Genomic DNA, 15,581 nt, shown 5'->3' on the forward strand with positions numbered 1-15,581 from the left:
TACATAAGACCATTTTATATCTCCACCTCCCTAGGCTGACCCAAGTACAAGTACAAATATGCTAACCTCCAAGATCCAATCTGAAGGATTCTTAGAGAAACAGCTCTGTAAAAGATTTTTGGTGCCTCGATTGAAGGCTTTATTCCCACACACAGATTCATGGACTTGACCCAATGAAAAGAGCAATGTTTACTCCAGGGGAGTGGATTGAGCCCTGGGAAGTGGTATCTTGGTAAATGTTTAAGTAGTGGGATTTCTGGGGAAAAAAAGGAATGTGAATTGGTGCCAATTTCAAAGATGCAAATATTTCCACCATGGCAGATTTCAAGCTACCAAACTGAGAGCACTGAATGCAGAGTTGGGAAGGGATGCACACATTGGCTGTCCAGCCCACTACTGGACTGGGACACTAGACCAAACATTACTGAACCTGTTGGGAAGAAAAGCCTCATGGCACCTGGTAAACCTTGAGTAGAAGCTACTGGATCCCAATGTGGAGGTGGATCTAGGCCAAAGGGATATTTCTTAAAGGTAGACAAGGGTGAGTTTAAGACAGAGGTTGGAAAGACAGGCATTCATAACCTCCTTAGAAAAGGAATCTTAAAGACCACGGTGCTAGCATCCTCTATCTAGCAGCAATTTGGTCTCCACAAACCTGAACCAGAGCCAAGGGGAAGAGTATGATTTACAGAATGCCACATATATATTTGTTCCCCCAAAGCCCTGCCTGAGGCTGCCTGAGGTTGGGAGTTCCCACTTCTAGCTCAGTGTGGAAAGAACCAATGGGCTACGGAATGTCAGGAAGAACCTGCACATGCTTTGCTTGTGCAAGAGCCACGTCCTGCTCCTTCCAGAAGCATGGCTTACCTGAAGCCCAGCCCTGGAGCCCATATAAAAGGTGTCCCTGCTGCTGGCACCTCATCTGCTCAGCTTCCTCAGGGACATGATTGCGGTTGTCTGAGACCAGGGTGAGTGTTTCTATGAGACCCAGGGGGGCACTGGGCAGTGTGGAGATGGAGGTGGAATGCCATTCTGGGAGAGGGACAGACTGGAGTGTGGAGTGGAACAGAACAGTGGGCATGGACAGAAAATCAGGACTGATGCTCTGGACCAAGCAGGAACCACTTAGGAGGGCTAGTGGTCAGAGGGGGAGGCGATATATGTGGTCAGAGACAGAGATGATATATGACCAAGAACTATACAGTCTTGCAGTGTGTGGCCTGCTAACACTGAGCCCATTGCTCTGAAGGAAGCTTTTCCCTGACTGTGCAGATCCCCAATTTATACTGTGTGTGTGTGTGTGTGTGTACACATATATACATACACACAGACACAGACACATACACACACATCTATGACATATATATATCTCAATATATAGGGACTCAATATGTCTTTGAAAGGACATGAGATATCCATTCTAGTATTTCATTCTAGCAATTGGATATTGCTTGATGTATGAATTCAGCTGCTGTTCTTAATCACTTAAGAATCAAGAACTGTGGGGGCGCCTGGGTGACCCAGTTGGTTACGTGTCCAACTTTGGCTCAGGTCATGATCTCACACCTCGTTAGTTTGAACCCTGCATCGGGCTCTGTGCTGACAGCTCGGAGCCTGGATGCTGCTTCAAATTCTGTGTCTCCTTCTCTCTGCCCCTCCCCTGCTTACACACACACACACACACACACACACTCTCTCTCTCTCTCTTTCTCTCTTTCTCCCTCTCTAAAAAATAAATAAACATTAAAAAAATTAAAAAAAAAAAGAATCAAGAACTGTAGACCACTCTAAAAAAGTAAAGTAGTAGTTTCAATGAGGTTAGTAAGTCTATTCACACAGGCTGCTACACATAAGTTTACAAACACTTATATCTTCATGAATGAAGATGTTACTTGAAATACACACTAAACCTAGTATAGGTTCAGTGAGTTAACAACAGAGCTATTACCATATGCTTCAACACCTAAGTTTACATACACTTAGATATTTTTTTAAAGTTTTTATTTAAATTCCAGTTAGCATAGTGTTATATTAATTTCAGGTGTACAATATAGTGATTCAATACTTCCATACATCACCCGATGCTCATCACAACAAGTGCACTCTTAATCCCCATCACCTATTTCACCCATGCCCCCACCCCTCTCCCGTCTGGTAACATCAGTTTGTTTTCTATAGCTAAGAGTCTTTTTCTTGGTTTGCCTCTCTCTTTATTCCCACCCCCCTTTTTTTTCCTCATTCTATTTCTTAAATTCCACATATGAATGAAATCATAGGGTATTTGTCTTTTTTAAAATTTTTTAAATGTTTATTTATTTTTTGAGACAGAGAGAAACAGAGCATGAATGGGGGAGGGTCAGAGAGAGAGGGAGACACAGAATCCAAAACAGGCTCCAGGCTCCCAGCTGTCGGCACAGAGCCTGACGCGGGGCTCGAACTCATGAACTGCGAGATCATGACCTGAGCAGAAGTCAGACGCTCAACCGACTGAGCCACCCAGGCGCCCATTTGTCTTTTTATCACTGACTTATTTCACTTAGGATTATACTCTCTGGCTCCATCCATGTTGTTGGAAATGTCAAGATTTCATGCTTTTTATGGCTGAGTGATAGTCTATATATATATATATATATATATATATATATATATATATACCGCAGCCCAAGTGTCCATTGACTGATGAATGGATAACGAAGATGTGCACATATTTTAGATATCCTTCCCCAACCCTGCGGAAGGATTTCAAAAGAGGGAGAAAGTTAATGGCTCTGAAGGTTTATTCTGGGTATGTTTCTGTTTTCTCATTCAGGTTGGCTGAAATCCCACCAAGATGTCCTGTCAGCAGAACCAGCAGCAGTGCCAACCCCCTCCCAAATGCCTGCAAAAGTGTCCCACCCCTAAATGTCCCCCTAAATGTCCACCCAAGTGCCCCCCAGTGTCTTCCGGCTGTGGCTCCAGCTCTGGGGGCGGAGGCTGCTGTAGCTCTGGGGGTGGTGGCTGCTGTCTGAGCCACCACAGGCAACGCAGGTCCCACTGCCACAGACACTAGAGCTCTGAATGCTGTAGCAGTGGCAGCAGCCAACAGGCTGAAGGATCTGACTGCTGCTCTGGGGGCTGCTGCTGACCTTAACCAAAAGGAACACTTAGGAACAGCGTTGCAAGCATTAAAAGACAAAAGACCTACTGTAGCTTGGTGTTTTTGTCCCCTTTTCTCTCTTGTCTTACCCACGTGGGATTTGCTGATGATTTGCTGCTCAGAAGCCATCAACTTTATGCTTTGGGTTTGCGCTCTTTTTTGGCCTCATGTGAATATCAGTTTTACTCAGGTTGTTGAAAAATATCCTAAAGCATGTGCTTTGCAACTGTAAATTTACCTTCAAGTCCCAATTTTATTGGTGCCTTTTATTCCATTTTTTTCTTTTTCTTACCTAAATCCTTGTCCTCCCTGGCTAGAAAGACAGACTTACCGCTTTTACTAGACTAGAAAAAACCCAACCAATTAAACTTTAATGAATTGATATTTAATGTATGTTTATCTTCAAGAAAATCTAAACTTCTGCAGTATTCATGTGAAGTCAGTAAATTAGGATGGACTAGAATTCCCAGAGGAATCTAACTTAAAAAAAGATTAGGAGGGAGTAGGGCAAATGAGGAGATGTGGGTCAAAGAGTACAAACTTCTGGTTAGAAGATGATAAATTCTGGGGATCTGATGTACCACATAGTGATTATAGATAACAGTACTTACTGTACTCTACACTTGAAAGTTGACAAGAGTAGATCTTAAATGTTCTTGGCACAAAAAAAGAGATGGCAATTATGGATGTTAAATTTATACAATGTTACATGTCAATTATATCTCAATAAAGCTGGAAAAACATTGGTGATGAAAAATAGCCATGCTACTCAAGTGATTTGGACAGAAGATCCTATTAAGTAAAAAATGTAATTGTTGCTTCATGCATACCTCCTAAGGACAACCTCTCTCCGTCTCTCTCTGTCTCTCTCTGTCTCTCTCTCTCTCCTACTTGCTCACTGTTTTTAAGAGAATTGAGATAACAGAATAGTCCCAGCTCCAGTTGGGAACTGATGGAGAAAGCTTGCTGATCATCTTTGAAAGTGCTCTCTTTATGCTGTGTTGTGAACATACAGAAGTTTGGTTAAATAAAGTATGATTAAAACCCAGACTTTTTAATTTTTCAGTTTTTTTTTAAATTTTAGTTTTTAGAAGACTATTTATAGAGACCCAAGCATCAGGATTGGAATGAAGTTCTTTCCTTCTCTTTTCCATATGCTGCCCTAGAGATAGGAAGCTCCTTGTTTCTGAGCTCTGCTGATTTGGGCTTTCTCTCAGAAGCCTTGTATATGATAGATTAGATATTGCAGACCCATCCTAGCCTTGTAGTCATGTGGAGAGCTCAAATGAATTCACTGAGAGGAAACAATGAAGAGCTGAGGTGGGCATCAATATGGCTCCCTTAAGCTTTTTGAGAAACCCTTTTTGAAATAAGCCTGATTTGTTATTGTTCTTGTATTCACCACCATTTGAGATTGCATATCTATTTCCCTCATTTTTTAAATGCCTCTTCCCTTCTCCCTGGAGAAGATTGCACTGTGTAATTTATATTATAAAAGTGTCAGGATGTCAGTGTCCAGTCATGAGAACAGAGACTACTACGGCTATTTGAAATAAAGAGGAGTTTAATGCAGAGAGCTTGTTATAAGAGTATTGGAGGGGCTAAAGAAGTAAGAAGGGCACCTGGGGTTACCCAGAGATATGGAAGCATCAAAGCCATGGCAGCAGTGCCAGACTCCTACCTGTCATCCTGTGACTTGCCAAATAGCTGTGTTTGCTCAGGAGGGCCCTGGAAACAAAAGTATTTTGTTTTCAGGGAGCCTCAAATCAGCAGGGCTATGTAACAAGGAGCTTCATGTCTCTAGAATGGAATGTGAGGAGGAGAAGGGTAGAACTTCATTCTAATCCTGGTCTGAGAAAAGGGTAGAAGACAGTGGTAGAAATGACCAGGGACTGAGGTGATGAGATCTCAGACTTTTTGGAATGCAATTCATCTGAATTAGAAGAAAGCTCCTATTTCTTACCCTGCCTATCTGCTTTCAGGTTTTTTTTTTGCCCAGGATTGAATGCAATTGTGAGTATTCCATATAGTTGATGTGGGATAATGGACATCAATCCTAGCAAAACTAACCCACATTCAATTAATACTTGCTCATATGTTAGACACATGATTTATTTCATGTTAATATTTGTCTGGAGTATTTATTCAAAAAATATATATAAGGTGCCTACTATGTTCCAAGAACAGTTTTAAGATCTAAGAATATAGATGTGAACAAAACATAAAATTTTCTCCCTCACTTAATTTATTCTAATAAAGAAACAGATGACAAACAAAATGAATAAGGAAAAATATGTTATTTGCTCATCCAACAGGTATATTTTGAGGGCACCAAGTGCTTGAGAAAAGCACTGTGGTTAGAGCAGTGAACCAAAGGGGTGAAGATACCTGATAGAGTTTACAATCTAATGTGAGAAAATGGAAAACATGTAAATACTTAAAATATGTCATGTGTTAAATGGTTGCAAACTCTATGGGGAAAAACAAAGCTTGGAAGAGGGATAGGGTCTGCCAGGTAGGTGATGGTTATGCTTTTAAACAGGGTCACTAGCAACGGCCTTCCCAAGGTCATAACTGGACAAAGACTGAAGGAAGTGAGCAAGTTAGCCACATGGGTGTCTGGGAGAACATTTTGGGGAAAGAAAAAAAAGAACAAAGTTCCCTGAAGCAGGAGGTGCCTGTAACATCAGATGAACTGCAAGGAGACCATTGTATCAAGGGATTGAGTAGGGGACAGTGTGGGACATGAAGTTAGAAAGTAAGGGTGGGGGGTCATGGGTCCAGTCTGTGTATCCCTTTGACAGTGATTGTAAAGACTTAGGCTTTGACCTTGAACAGAGTGAGAAGTCATTAGAATGCATTTAGCAGAAGAGTTGCACGATCTGACTATTAGTATCTCTGTTTTACAGATGAAGAAGCTGAGATCCAGAAAAGTTCAGTAGATTGCCTAAGATTATGTAACCAGGCTGTGAGGAGAACCATGTACTCTCTGGCATAAGTTTGTAGGAATGAAGTTGGTCCTTTGTGTGTTGGTCTTGGGGTGGGGGTGGGGGATTGGGATAAAGGACAAAACATGCTATTTTCACTAGAAGGATGGATGGAGTGGTTGAGGTAGGGGGGGCTCCAATAGGGAATATGATTCAGTGGATTATATTTGCAGTAATGTATTAAGGAAGCAGAGAACTTCCTTGTATCCTAAAATGCAAAGATGAGGCCATTTCTACTAAAAATTTCAAGGGATGGTCCTTAAACTCTGAACTTAAACAGCTCTACAAAGTGGTAGATAAACCCAAGAGACTGGTTACCTTTTGTGTGTTATAAGAGAATAAAATAAGGGAAAGGCTGACAGAAGTTCAAGGAAACCAACCCCAGTGGGTCATTCTAGGAGAAAGAGGGATATACGGGCACCAGTGTTCCCTGGCCTCTGTAATCAAGAGGGTTCTGGTGCTGTCTTACCCTGTGTTTCTGACCCAGACATAACCCAGGCTTTGATCCAGGTGGAGCTCGGTTCTCAAATTTCAATGACCCACATGTGCACACAGTGGGAATCCTGTGTGACCCTCCTCTACATACATGAAAACAGTCTCTGCTCCATAAAGGATGTTCCTTTGAGGACTTTCACTGGATCCTCTTGTGGTAGTTTTGGTGGGGTTGGGGGATAGGGAAGGAGGCAAGGATGAGGTCAGGTGAGGGTGTTCCCTAAAAAGCCTACTCAGTGGCCATGTGTTGTAAGGGAATGTGTCCTGGATGGAATTCAGAAATTGCTGTCTAAAGTCTGCTCCTACTTGGATGTGTAGCCTTGATCAAATTTCTTCCCTTCTCTGTGGGCTTCAGTCCCAATATAGGGGCCAGTTTCTATGCCTGTAATGGCCCTACCCTTGCCAGTCCTCCATTCTGTGGTTCTATGATACAATCTCCTGATAATATAGGAGGAATCTCATATTGTCACTGGAATAATGGTTCAGGGGATCTCTGGCAAAAGTCTCAGAGTTGAGCCTGGAGCAGAGAGGTACAGGGACATGGGATCTAAGGGAGGGGACCTCTGTATTGTCTTCTCAGACACAGAAGTGAGATTTCTCTTGCACAATTCTTGTGCCCTCCATCTCCTATTTCTGTGGCTTCTCACTTCCTCTTACTTCTCTTCCACACAAAAAAAGAGGGGCCCAGATTTTGCCCTTGAGTTCCTGCAGTCCCTGATCAAGGAAAACACCCAGGATGTGAGGAGGCCCATGGCCTGTCTTCAAGGAGCAACATGTCAAATTGGGTACTTGTCCCTCCAATTTACTGGTCAGTGTTGGGTTACCACTGAGTTGAAATCTTGATTTGGTTCATGCACTTATGGGTACAACTTCAAACATGTAATTCATGTCAGGATTCCTTGATGCTGGTGCTATAAAGGACCTTAAGATCATCTAGTATACAGTTTCTGACTATCCAGATAGTAAGTCTGGAAATGAACTAACCAGTGGACTGCAGAGAGCTTTTAAAGACCGAAGGTTTTCTTAAGGAGAGCAGCCCATTAAGCCTCAGATATTAAGACTCAGATATTGCCTTGTGTCATGGCAGGAGCCAGACTCCATGACATGTTTTAGTCCCCTCCACCTCAGAGATGCCATGATTCTGAATTTGTGATCCTGTTATTCTGTGAATTCATGATTCTCTCTACCTATTACCCTGTGAGTCTACCAGACTATTATTGCATGAATCCACAGGTCTCTGCTTCTATGGGCTTATGTCCAAAGAGATAAGTGGTGCCTTCTGAGGATAACCCTGTGACTCATCCTGGCACTTGTACCTGTCATCTGACTTCTCCACACCTTGCCTTTCCAGCCTATAAAATGCGTGGGGCACAACCCACACAACTGTTTTGGTGTCACATGGAAACAGTATCCTCATCAGAGATGTTCGTGCTGACTGAAGATGTCAAACCCATTACTGACAGCCTGACCCCATGGAGAGGAAGTGAGCCAATCAGAGCTGAGAGATATCATGACGTGCACAGAGTAACTAATAGCAGGATGGGCATTCGCTGCATGGAGGAAGGAGGTTGGTTTAGGCTGTACTGTAAAGCATCCTCATTCACTCAGTCATTCATCCATTGGTCCAGTTAGTGTTCCCAGGTACTGTGCTAGAGCCAGGTGATATACAATGAGTGCATCCACAGTTACCAATGCACAGAAATTATAGTCTAGTGGGAATAACTGCAGAGGCAGTTAGGATATGAACACATTTCCTTTGTAGAACAAGCTCCTATAATCATAGAATATCATAGCTAAGAGGGGCTTTATTAACTATAACTTCATTAACATTAACTGCCTAGAGATAGCAAGGCACAGTGGAGCCACACTGTGTGTCAATGGCAGAATCAGAACTAGGGCTGAGTAATTTGTGCCTTGAACAGTTTCTGTTTTGTTGACATGCCCTAAAGTGGTTGGCCTAGGGCATTTTCTTCCCTGTAGAGAGGGGCTGTCCCATCCTACATCTGATATAGAGGGCTTCTTAATAACCATGTCTGTTGGCTAAAAGGTATGGTTCCTAAAACTTCATGTATTTAAATGCTAAAAACAACATGTGGCAGAAAAAAAAGTGGAATAAACCTGGGTTCAAAATTATGGATCTACCACTTATTGCTATGTGAGCTTGGGCAAGTTTGGCTCTTTATTTATTTAACACAGTCTTATGGAGACTAAATGTGATGAGCTACCCTCTGTGACATGTACAGCTTCAATAAAAGATAATCCTTGTCCCATTTCCATCATAAAACATCAGGCCTGGGTGTCAGCTGAGGTGGGACAGAGGAGGACAGGCAATGGAGCAGCCTTAAACCACTTCCCTCCCCTCTTCCCTGATCCCCTTCAGGACAGGGACTGGTGGGCTTCACACACAAATCTATGGAGTGCTACAGGCCCACCCAATGTGGGGAAGCAGGAAACTTTCCAAGCCTGGGGCTGAATCTCCCCCTTGCTTCCTCCAAATTGTTCAGGGGCAGACCCTGCAAGATTTGGCTTGCATCAAGGAAGTGTCTGTGGACTAATGGGGGTTTGTTTTCTTTGTTTAGGAAACTGGGGAGCCTTAAGGCTTATGGGTCCTGGGTAAATTGAGATCCATTATGGAAAAATGCAGAGGCAGCTGTTCCCTTAGAGGCAGCGGGACCATGGTGGGGCCTACATTGGCTGATATGAGGGAGTGGCAGTTTGCAACCAGGACTTGGCTCAGGATCAAGATACCTTTCTGCATTGGGCAACCTGACATGGTTCAGTGGGAAGAGCATGGGCTCTGAAACTAGACAGACTTGGGTTTAAATGATACTCCATTGCCTATCAATGGGACAACCTTGGTGAAATAGGCCTCTGGGTCTCAGTTTCATTGTCAAAATATGGCTAACATAGCCTACCTCACAGGATGCGCTTAATGCATATTATTCCCATGTCTCTTGCTGTATTTACTACATTGAAGAAAGGGAAGGAGGAAGATATTCAGGGACAGTGCTACATCCAGAAATAAAAAGCAACATGTTATAGTGATAAAGACCATGGCCTATGAAAGCAAACTGCCTGCGTGTGAATTTGAGCTTCTTACCTAATTGATTTGTGACAATGGATAACTTCCTTAATCTTTCAGGAACTGTTTGGCACATAAGGAACATTCAGTTAAATGTTAGATTCCTCTATTATTGTTATCACACAGTGTTCATTTGGCTAGAATTCCCACTGTACTGGGTTCTTGGGGATCTAGGCTTGGTAGTGAGGTCCAGGAAGGTGAGGATGGGGAGGCTGTGAGGCACAAGCTGAGGATTGGGGGTCATAAGGGCATGAGAAGCTGAGGAGAGACATCCCAGATATAGAACCTGAGGTCTGAGATCATTAAATTCCTACCCAGTTTCCCAAATAAACTTAGAATAACCTGCCAGTCCATGGAATTAACCTGGAGTTCTTGGGTGGGGAGGTGGGGGGGGGGAGGGGGCTGCTGCCATATGGAGGCAAAGACCACCAGGCTCAGCAACCCAAACCAGCAGGATTCACCATGGAGGCCCTTGGAAAGAACACACTGTTTTGGCTGGGAAGAAGCAGTGTAGCTTTGGGCACAGTGTATGAAACACTGAGAAGCTGACAGCATCTTGGACGAGTCCTTAAAGACTCAAATGACCTAGAAATGGCTTCGTAGGTACAGATCTCACAGGTATCTCATCTCTCATAACTTCTAGGAAAAGAAGACTGACTTGTTTCATGAAGAAGGCTACAGGAATCATTTATCTCATGTTCTGGAAAATTCAGTGTCAAGCAGAGACATGCCCTGCCTCTGAGTGAAGAGCTAGGCATACTGGGGAAGAATCTCACTAATGCCGTGCCAGTCCTGGTCCTCGTGATCTCTCCTGCTTCATTTAGATGCCATTAACTTGCCTCATTGCCACCCTATAAAAGGCCTCTCCAACAGCCAACTCCTTAGATCCCTGGCTTCTTCCTGTCTTGCTCCTGTCAGCGAAGAGGGTAAGTCTGTGCCTGGGATTAGGGACACAGCAGGAAGGAGAGATGGCTCTGGGGTAGGATGAGGGTGGTCAGGACTTGTCATGAGGGCGGCCGCTGAAGGAGCTGGGGCAGAGCTGGTGGGAGCTGGAGGCTGGAGTGTGATGGGGAGAGGCAGCTAAGCTGAGTGGTGGGTCCTGCGTGAAAGGTATTCTCCAGAGAAATGCCGTCCTCTCTCCCTCTGTGTGCAGTCATGTGTTTTTCTCCTGGGTCCTTTTATGGGGTGAAGTGGTAGTCCGGCTCACTCGAAGAGCAAATGGTGGAAACTCGCTCAAACTCCGGCCTCATCAGGCTCTGCGGGGCTCAGCTTGAGACTCACACTGGCTCAGGGGCCACTGATAAGAACTTGCCTTTCCTGGGGCTGCCTGGCCTGGCAGGAGGGAATAGGGAAGCCAGTCTTGAGAGAACTGGTGGTAAGGGAAAATCACCCGGGCAAGAATTACCCAAGGAGAATCTATAATGCAGTCACCAAAGTAAGAGAGGGGGCTTGGAGAATTGGGTAGAAACATACATCACTCCTCCCACCTCTTCATTTTCCACTGTGGCAACTGAGGCACACAGCCAGGCACAGGCAAAAACTAAACAACATGCTTGGCTCTCAGTCCAGCGTGTGTTAGGTCTGGGTTCTTGTGACTTTTTTTTTTTTTTTTTTTAATTTATTTTTGGGACAGAGAGAGACAGAGCATGAACGGGGGAGGGGCAGAGAGAGAGGGAGACACAGAATCGGAAACAGGCTCCAGGCTCCGAGCCATCAGCCCAGAGCCTGACGCGGGGCTCGAACTCACGGACCGCGAGATCGTGACCTGGCTGAAGTCGGACGCTTAACCGACTGCGCCACCCAGGCGCCCCAGACCTTCTCTTTTTGAGAAGCCTTTTTGGCTTCCACTTACAGACGCTTCTATTCAAAGGGGATGCTGTGGATTTCCCTGGGAACCTTCCTAGTTCTGATGAGACCTTTCTTTTCAGATTTTGCAAAGCCACAGGAAGATGTGTGACCAGCAGAAGCAGCCACAGTTCCCCCCATCTTGCGTGAAAGGCTCAGGATTAGGAGCTGTGCAGAGTACTAAAGGTACCTCTGTGAAAGGCCCAGCTCCATCCCAGACTCAAACCTGCATGAAATGCCCAGCTCCATGCCAGACTCAAACCTATGTGAAACGTGTAACTCCTTGCCCAACCCAAACCTATGTGAAATACCAAGTGCCATGCCAGACTCAAACTTATGTGAAATATGCAGCTCCTTGCCAGACATATGTGAAGTGCCCAACTCCGTGTCAGACAACCTATGTGAAGTGCCCAGCTCTGTGCCAGACGTATGTGAAGTGCCCAGCTCCGTGCCAGACAACCTATGTGAAGTGCCCAGCCCCCTGTCAGACCCAGATGTGCTATGTACAGGGCCCTTCTTCTGGCCAGACCTACTACGTTCAGGCTCCCACAAGTGGCTTGGCCATGTCGTGCTGCACCCCTGACCCATCCTCTGCTCCCAGTTCCACCAGCTACTGCTGTCTGGCTCCCCGGACCTTCGGGGTGAGTCCCCTGAGACGCTGGATCCAACGGCCCCAGGACTGCAACTCAGGATCATCTGGCTGCTGTGAAGATTCTGGGTGCTGTAGCTCCGGGTGCTGTGGCTCCGGGTGCTGTAGCTCCGGGTGCTATGGTTCTGGGTGCTGCTGTTTGGGAATTATCCCTATGAGGTCCCGAGGTCCTGCATGCTGTGATCATGAGGATGACTGCTGCTGTTAAATACAGAATGGCCCTGCTCTACCTTCTGGAACCTTCACCAGCCTCTGGCCCCCTCCCTGTATTCCTGGTGATGTAGAATCTCACTGCTTCACCGTGCACTGTGCTTCTCTATCAAGGCAGCCTGCCAGAGTTAGCGCACCCCCAAACTTTGGCAAGAATAAAGCTCTGAATGCAATTCACAGTGACATCCTGTGTATTTGGTCCATATTTATGCTTTTCTATCAGAAAGTCTTCCTCTTGCTTCTCAACAAAGGGAAAGGTCTGTACAGATATGAACAAGCCTACCAAGCTGCTGCAATCCCAGCCTGGGATCCTGAGTATTCTAGAATTCTGCTAATAAACTTCCCTGTGCAAGTTAGCTGGAGATTTGGGGGTTGGGGGGTGCCTCTTTCCTGCCCTCTGTTGAGGAGAGGATCTGGCCATGCTGAGGCCCTTATGGCAGCATGATTGCTATATGTAAACTCAGGGTTCAGTTTTCTGGATGTTGAAAGCCTGTGAAATCAGATCTGCTCAGGAGCCTCATGATGATGCCCCTGCTTCTGTGCGAGTGGCTCTATGGATTCCATTTTCTTATCTGATGTGCTTGCTCTCCTGCAGCCACAGGGTCAAGATCTGAGGGAAAGGGTGAGGACTCCCCTGAAGCCATGTTGGCCTGGGAAACACCCCTGGTAGTGAGGGAGACGTTGTCAAGAGGAAGGAGAGCCTTTTGGCATAAGCATCTGGGTCTCGGTCCAGACACCCTTCCTCATGAGCACTTCTTCCATTACTTTGTTGACTCTGGGGGGTTGGAGTAAACTTTTATAACTAGAGATCGTAAACCCACACATTAAAAAATAGGTAGGGGGTTAGTGCTGTTCAAAGCAGCTTCACAAGTCCTGGTGCATGAGCAGAAGAGGCAGCATGTTTGGTGAGTATGTAAATGAACATTCCAACAAGAGCTGGGGACCTTGGGTTTGTTTCTAAGCAACCTCTGTTGGGTTGCTCTGGACCACTGGCATAAAGTCATCTGGACAACTGTGCTGCCTTTGAACATCTAAGTCACCCATGGTCTCCCAAATCATAACCCATCCCTCAGCCAAACCCACTGCAGCCCAGTCACTGAGCCCAGTGGTCTCCTCTTACAGCACTGAGTGGCTCCTGCAGTGTTGGAAGTCCCTGAGCTGCTCCTTCAGCAATGAACGTGGGAATGCAATGCTTTGTATTTATTAACAATAAGGTAAGTAGAATGAGCTTATGTATACATTTGAATTGTACATTTGATGCCTGAACCATGGAGGGGTTAGGGGCCTTGATCCCCCACACCATCAAAATTCCACACTTTTGACTCCCCAGAAAGGTAACTACTAGTAGCCTTCTGTTGACCAGAAGCCTTACCGATAACATAAACAGTCAATTAACACATATTTTGTATATTATGTGTATTCTATCTTGTATTCTCATAATAAAGTCAGCTAGAGAAAAGAAAGTGTTATTAAGAACATCATAAGATAGAGAAAATACATTTATTATATTGTATTTATTGAAAAAAATCCACATATAATGGGACCTATGAAGTTCAAACCCATGTTGTTCACGGGTCAGCTACACGACATTTATAGATAAAAATTAAGTTACTTTTTAACTTCTAATTCCACACTCTTTTCTAAGGATGCCTACACTGAGTTTGGATTAAGTCTTTGTCTAGCGCCCAGTGGTCCAATGTATGCAGACAATGGGTGGCATCCTAAAAGCCTAGCCCAACACTTATTGTAGGGAATCCATTTCATAACTCATATTTCTAAAACTCCTACTTTCTCTCCTCTTGAGTTATCCCATATCCTGAGCACAGATGCTCAAGATTCCCTCACTGAACACCCCCAAATACTCTCTAACATCCAGACAGTGTGGTTTCTTTTGTCTCTTTCTCCCTTGCCACCCCCTTCCCCACCCCCGAATCATGTTTTATCCTGGTGGTACAGCCTGAGTCTCTCTGGCTGCTTTGTTACTTTTCTCTATTCTTTACCAAATCCTGGGATTCTCCTTTCCAGAGGAACTGACCCAGGAACAAAAACCTCTCCCTTGCCCCCCAGCGCTTTCTATTGTTTTTATACAGGGAAAAGGGAAGAGACTATAATGCGTAAAAGGCAAACACAAAATTCTCTTGGTAGGGAGAGTGAGTAGAAGAAATGTAGATGAAAATAAACACATGCATTAATAAATCTCAACCCAATACATATCCTGAAGATCTCCCCTTTTTGTAATGTAGAATCACAGTATGTGATTGCTCTGTGATCATCTGTTTTCATTTAATAGTGAATATTCATCATCAGTTTTTGTTAGTGCATATAATTGTATCTTTTACTTCTTGTGGCTTGTTTTCTGACATTTCTGATGTGTGGCTAGTCAGTGATTTATTTAACCATCCCCTTGTTGTCCTTTATGATACACAGCAAAGCCTTGGATTGTTGAGTGTTCCGCAAGACGAGCAAACATTTCTAATAAATTTTAACTTGATAAACGAGTGATGTCTTGCAATATGAGTGACACTGAGCATCACATGATCACAACTGAGCCAAGGGTTCTTCTCTCTCTCTCTTTCTTTTGTTGTGGGATTGTGGGTGGCCGTCTCCCATGCTCAGATGCTTGGTCTCAGGCAGTGGTGTTTAGAAGAAATCAGTGATTTTTTCAGATCATTGGAAGGTGCCTACAACTGGCACTAGTATATTTTTTGTTACTTCAAAGCACCTATGGATAGTCCTTTGCTTTTCCATACATGAGTAAGCTTAGGAATGCTTTGCTTCATTCTAGGTCAGGCTGCCTGCAGACATAGATCCTTTCTTCTGCTGCCTTATTGCTAGTTACATTAAATACAGTATATGATAAGAGTGTATTAATACCGTACTGTAGTCAACATCCATTAGTGATACTGAAAGTTGTCCTACATGATAACCTTCCTCTCTCTTGTCTCCCTCACACCAGTCACAAAGATTTTCAAAGGTAAGTTTAGGTTAATTTGTTTATTTTTACTTATTATTTTGTATTTTATTACCATATTGTAATCACTTTTAAATGAATTTTTTGGATTGTGGAACAAATCATCTGAGCTTCCATTATTTCTTATGGGGAAATTCACTTTGATATACAATGTTTTGGACTACAAGCATGTTTCCGGAATGAATTATGTTTGCGAGCCAAGGTTTTAC

General features: G+C 44.2%; 1 protein-coding gene and 1 long non-coding RNA gene across 2 annotated transcripts; both read left to right on the forward strand.

Moving 5' to 3' along the window:
* Positions 1-856: 856 nt before the first annotated feature.
* On the forward strand, positions 857-4,184 carry LOC147578366 (uncharacterized). The gene is made up of 2 exons (XR_015255126.1): positions 857-968; positions 2,810-4,184. It is a non-coding gene; the product is annotated as an uncharacterized LOC147578366 (long non-coding RNA).
* A 6,325-nt stretch (positions 4,185-10,509) lies between these two features.
* Positions 10,510-12,584, forward strand: KPLCE (KPRP N-terminal and LCE C-terminal like protein). Its single transcript, XM_025912694.2, has 2 exons — positions 10,510-10,623; positions 11,626-12,584. The coding sequence occupies exon 2, from the start codon at positions 11,647-11,649 to the stop codon at positions 12,397-12,399; it is 753 nt and encodes a 250-aa protein (XP_025768479.1). The 5' UTR covers positions 10,510-10,623; positions 11,626-11,646; the 3' UTR covers positions 12,400-12,584.
* Positions 12,585-15,581: the final 2,997 nt, after the last annotated feature.

The sequence above is a fragment of the Puma concolor genome, chromosome C1, assembly GCF_028749965.1.
Source record: "Puma concolor isolate L17-30 chromosome C1, mPumCon1.1.hap2, whole genome shotgun sequence".
Taxonomy (NCBI): domain Eukaryota; kingdom Metazoa; phylum Chordata; class Mammalia; order Carnivora; family Felidae; genus Puma; species Puma concolor.

Bases quoted from the DNA above. Each gene is read 5' to 3' on its own strand.
- KPLCE (XM_025912694.2), top strand. From the start codon at position 11,647: ATGTGTGACCAGCAGAAGCAGCCACAGTTCCCCCCATCTTGCGTGAAA.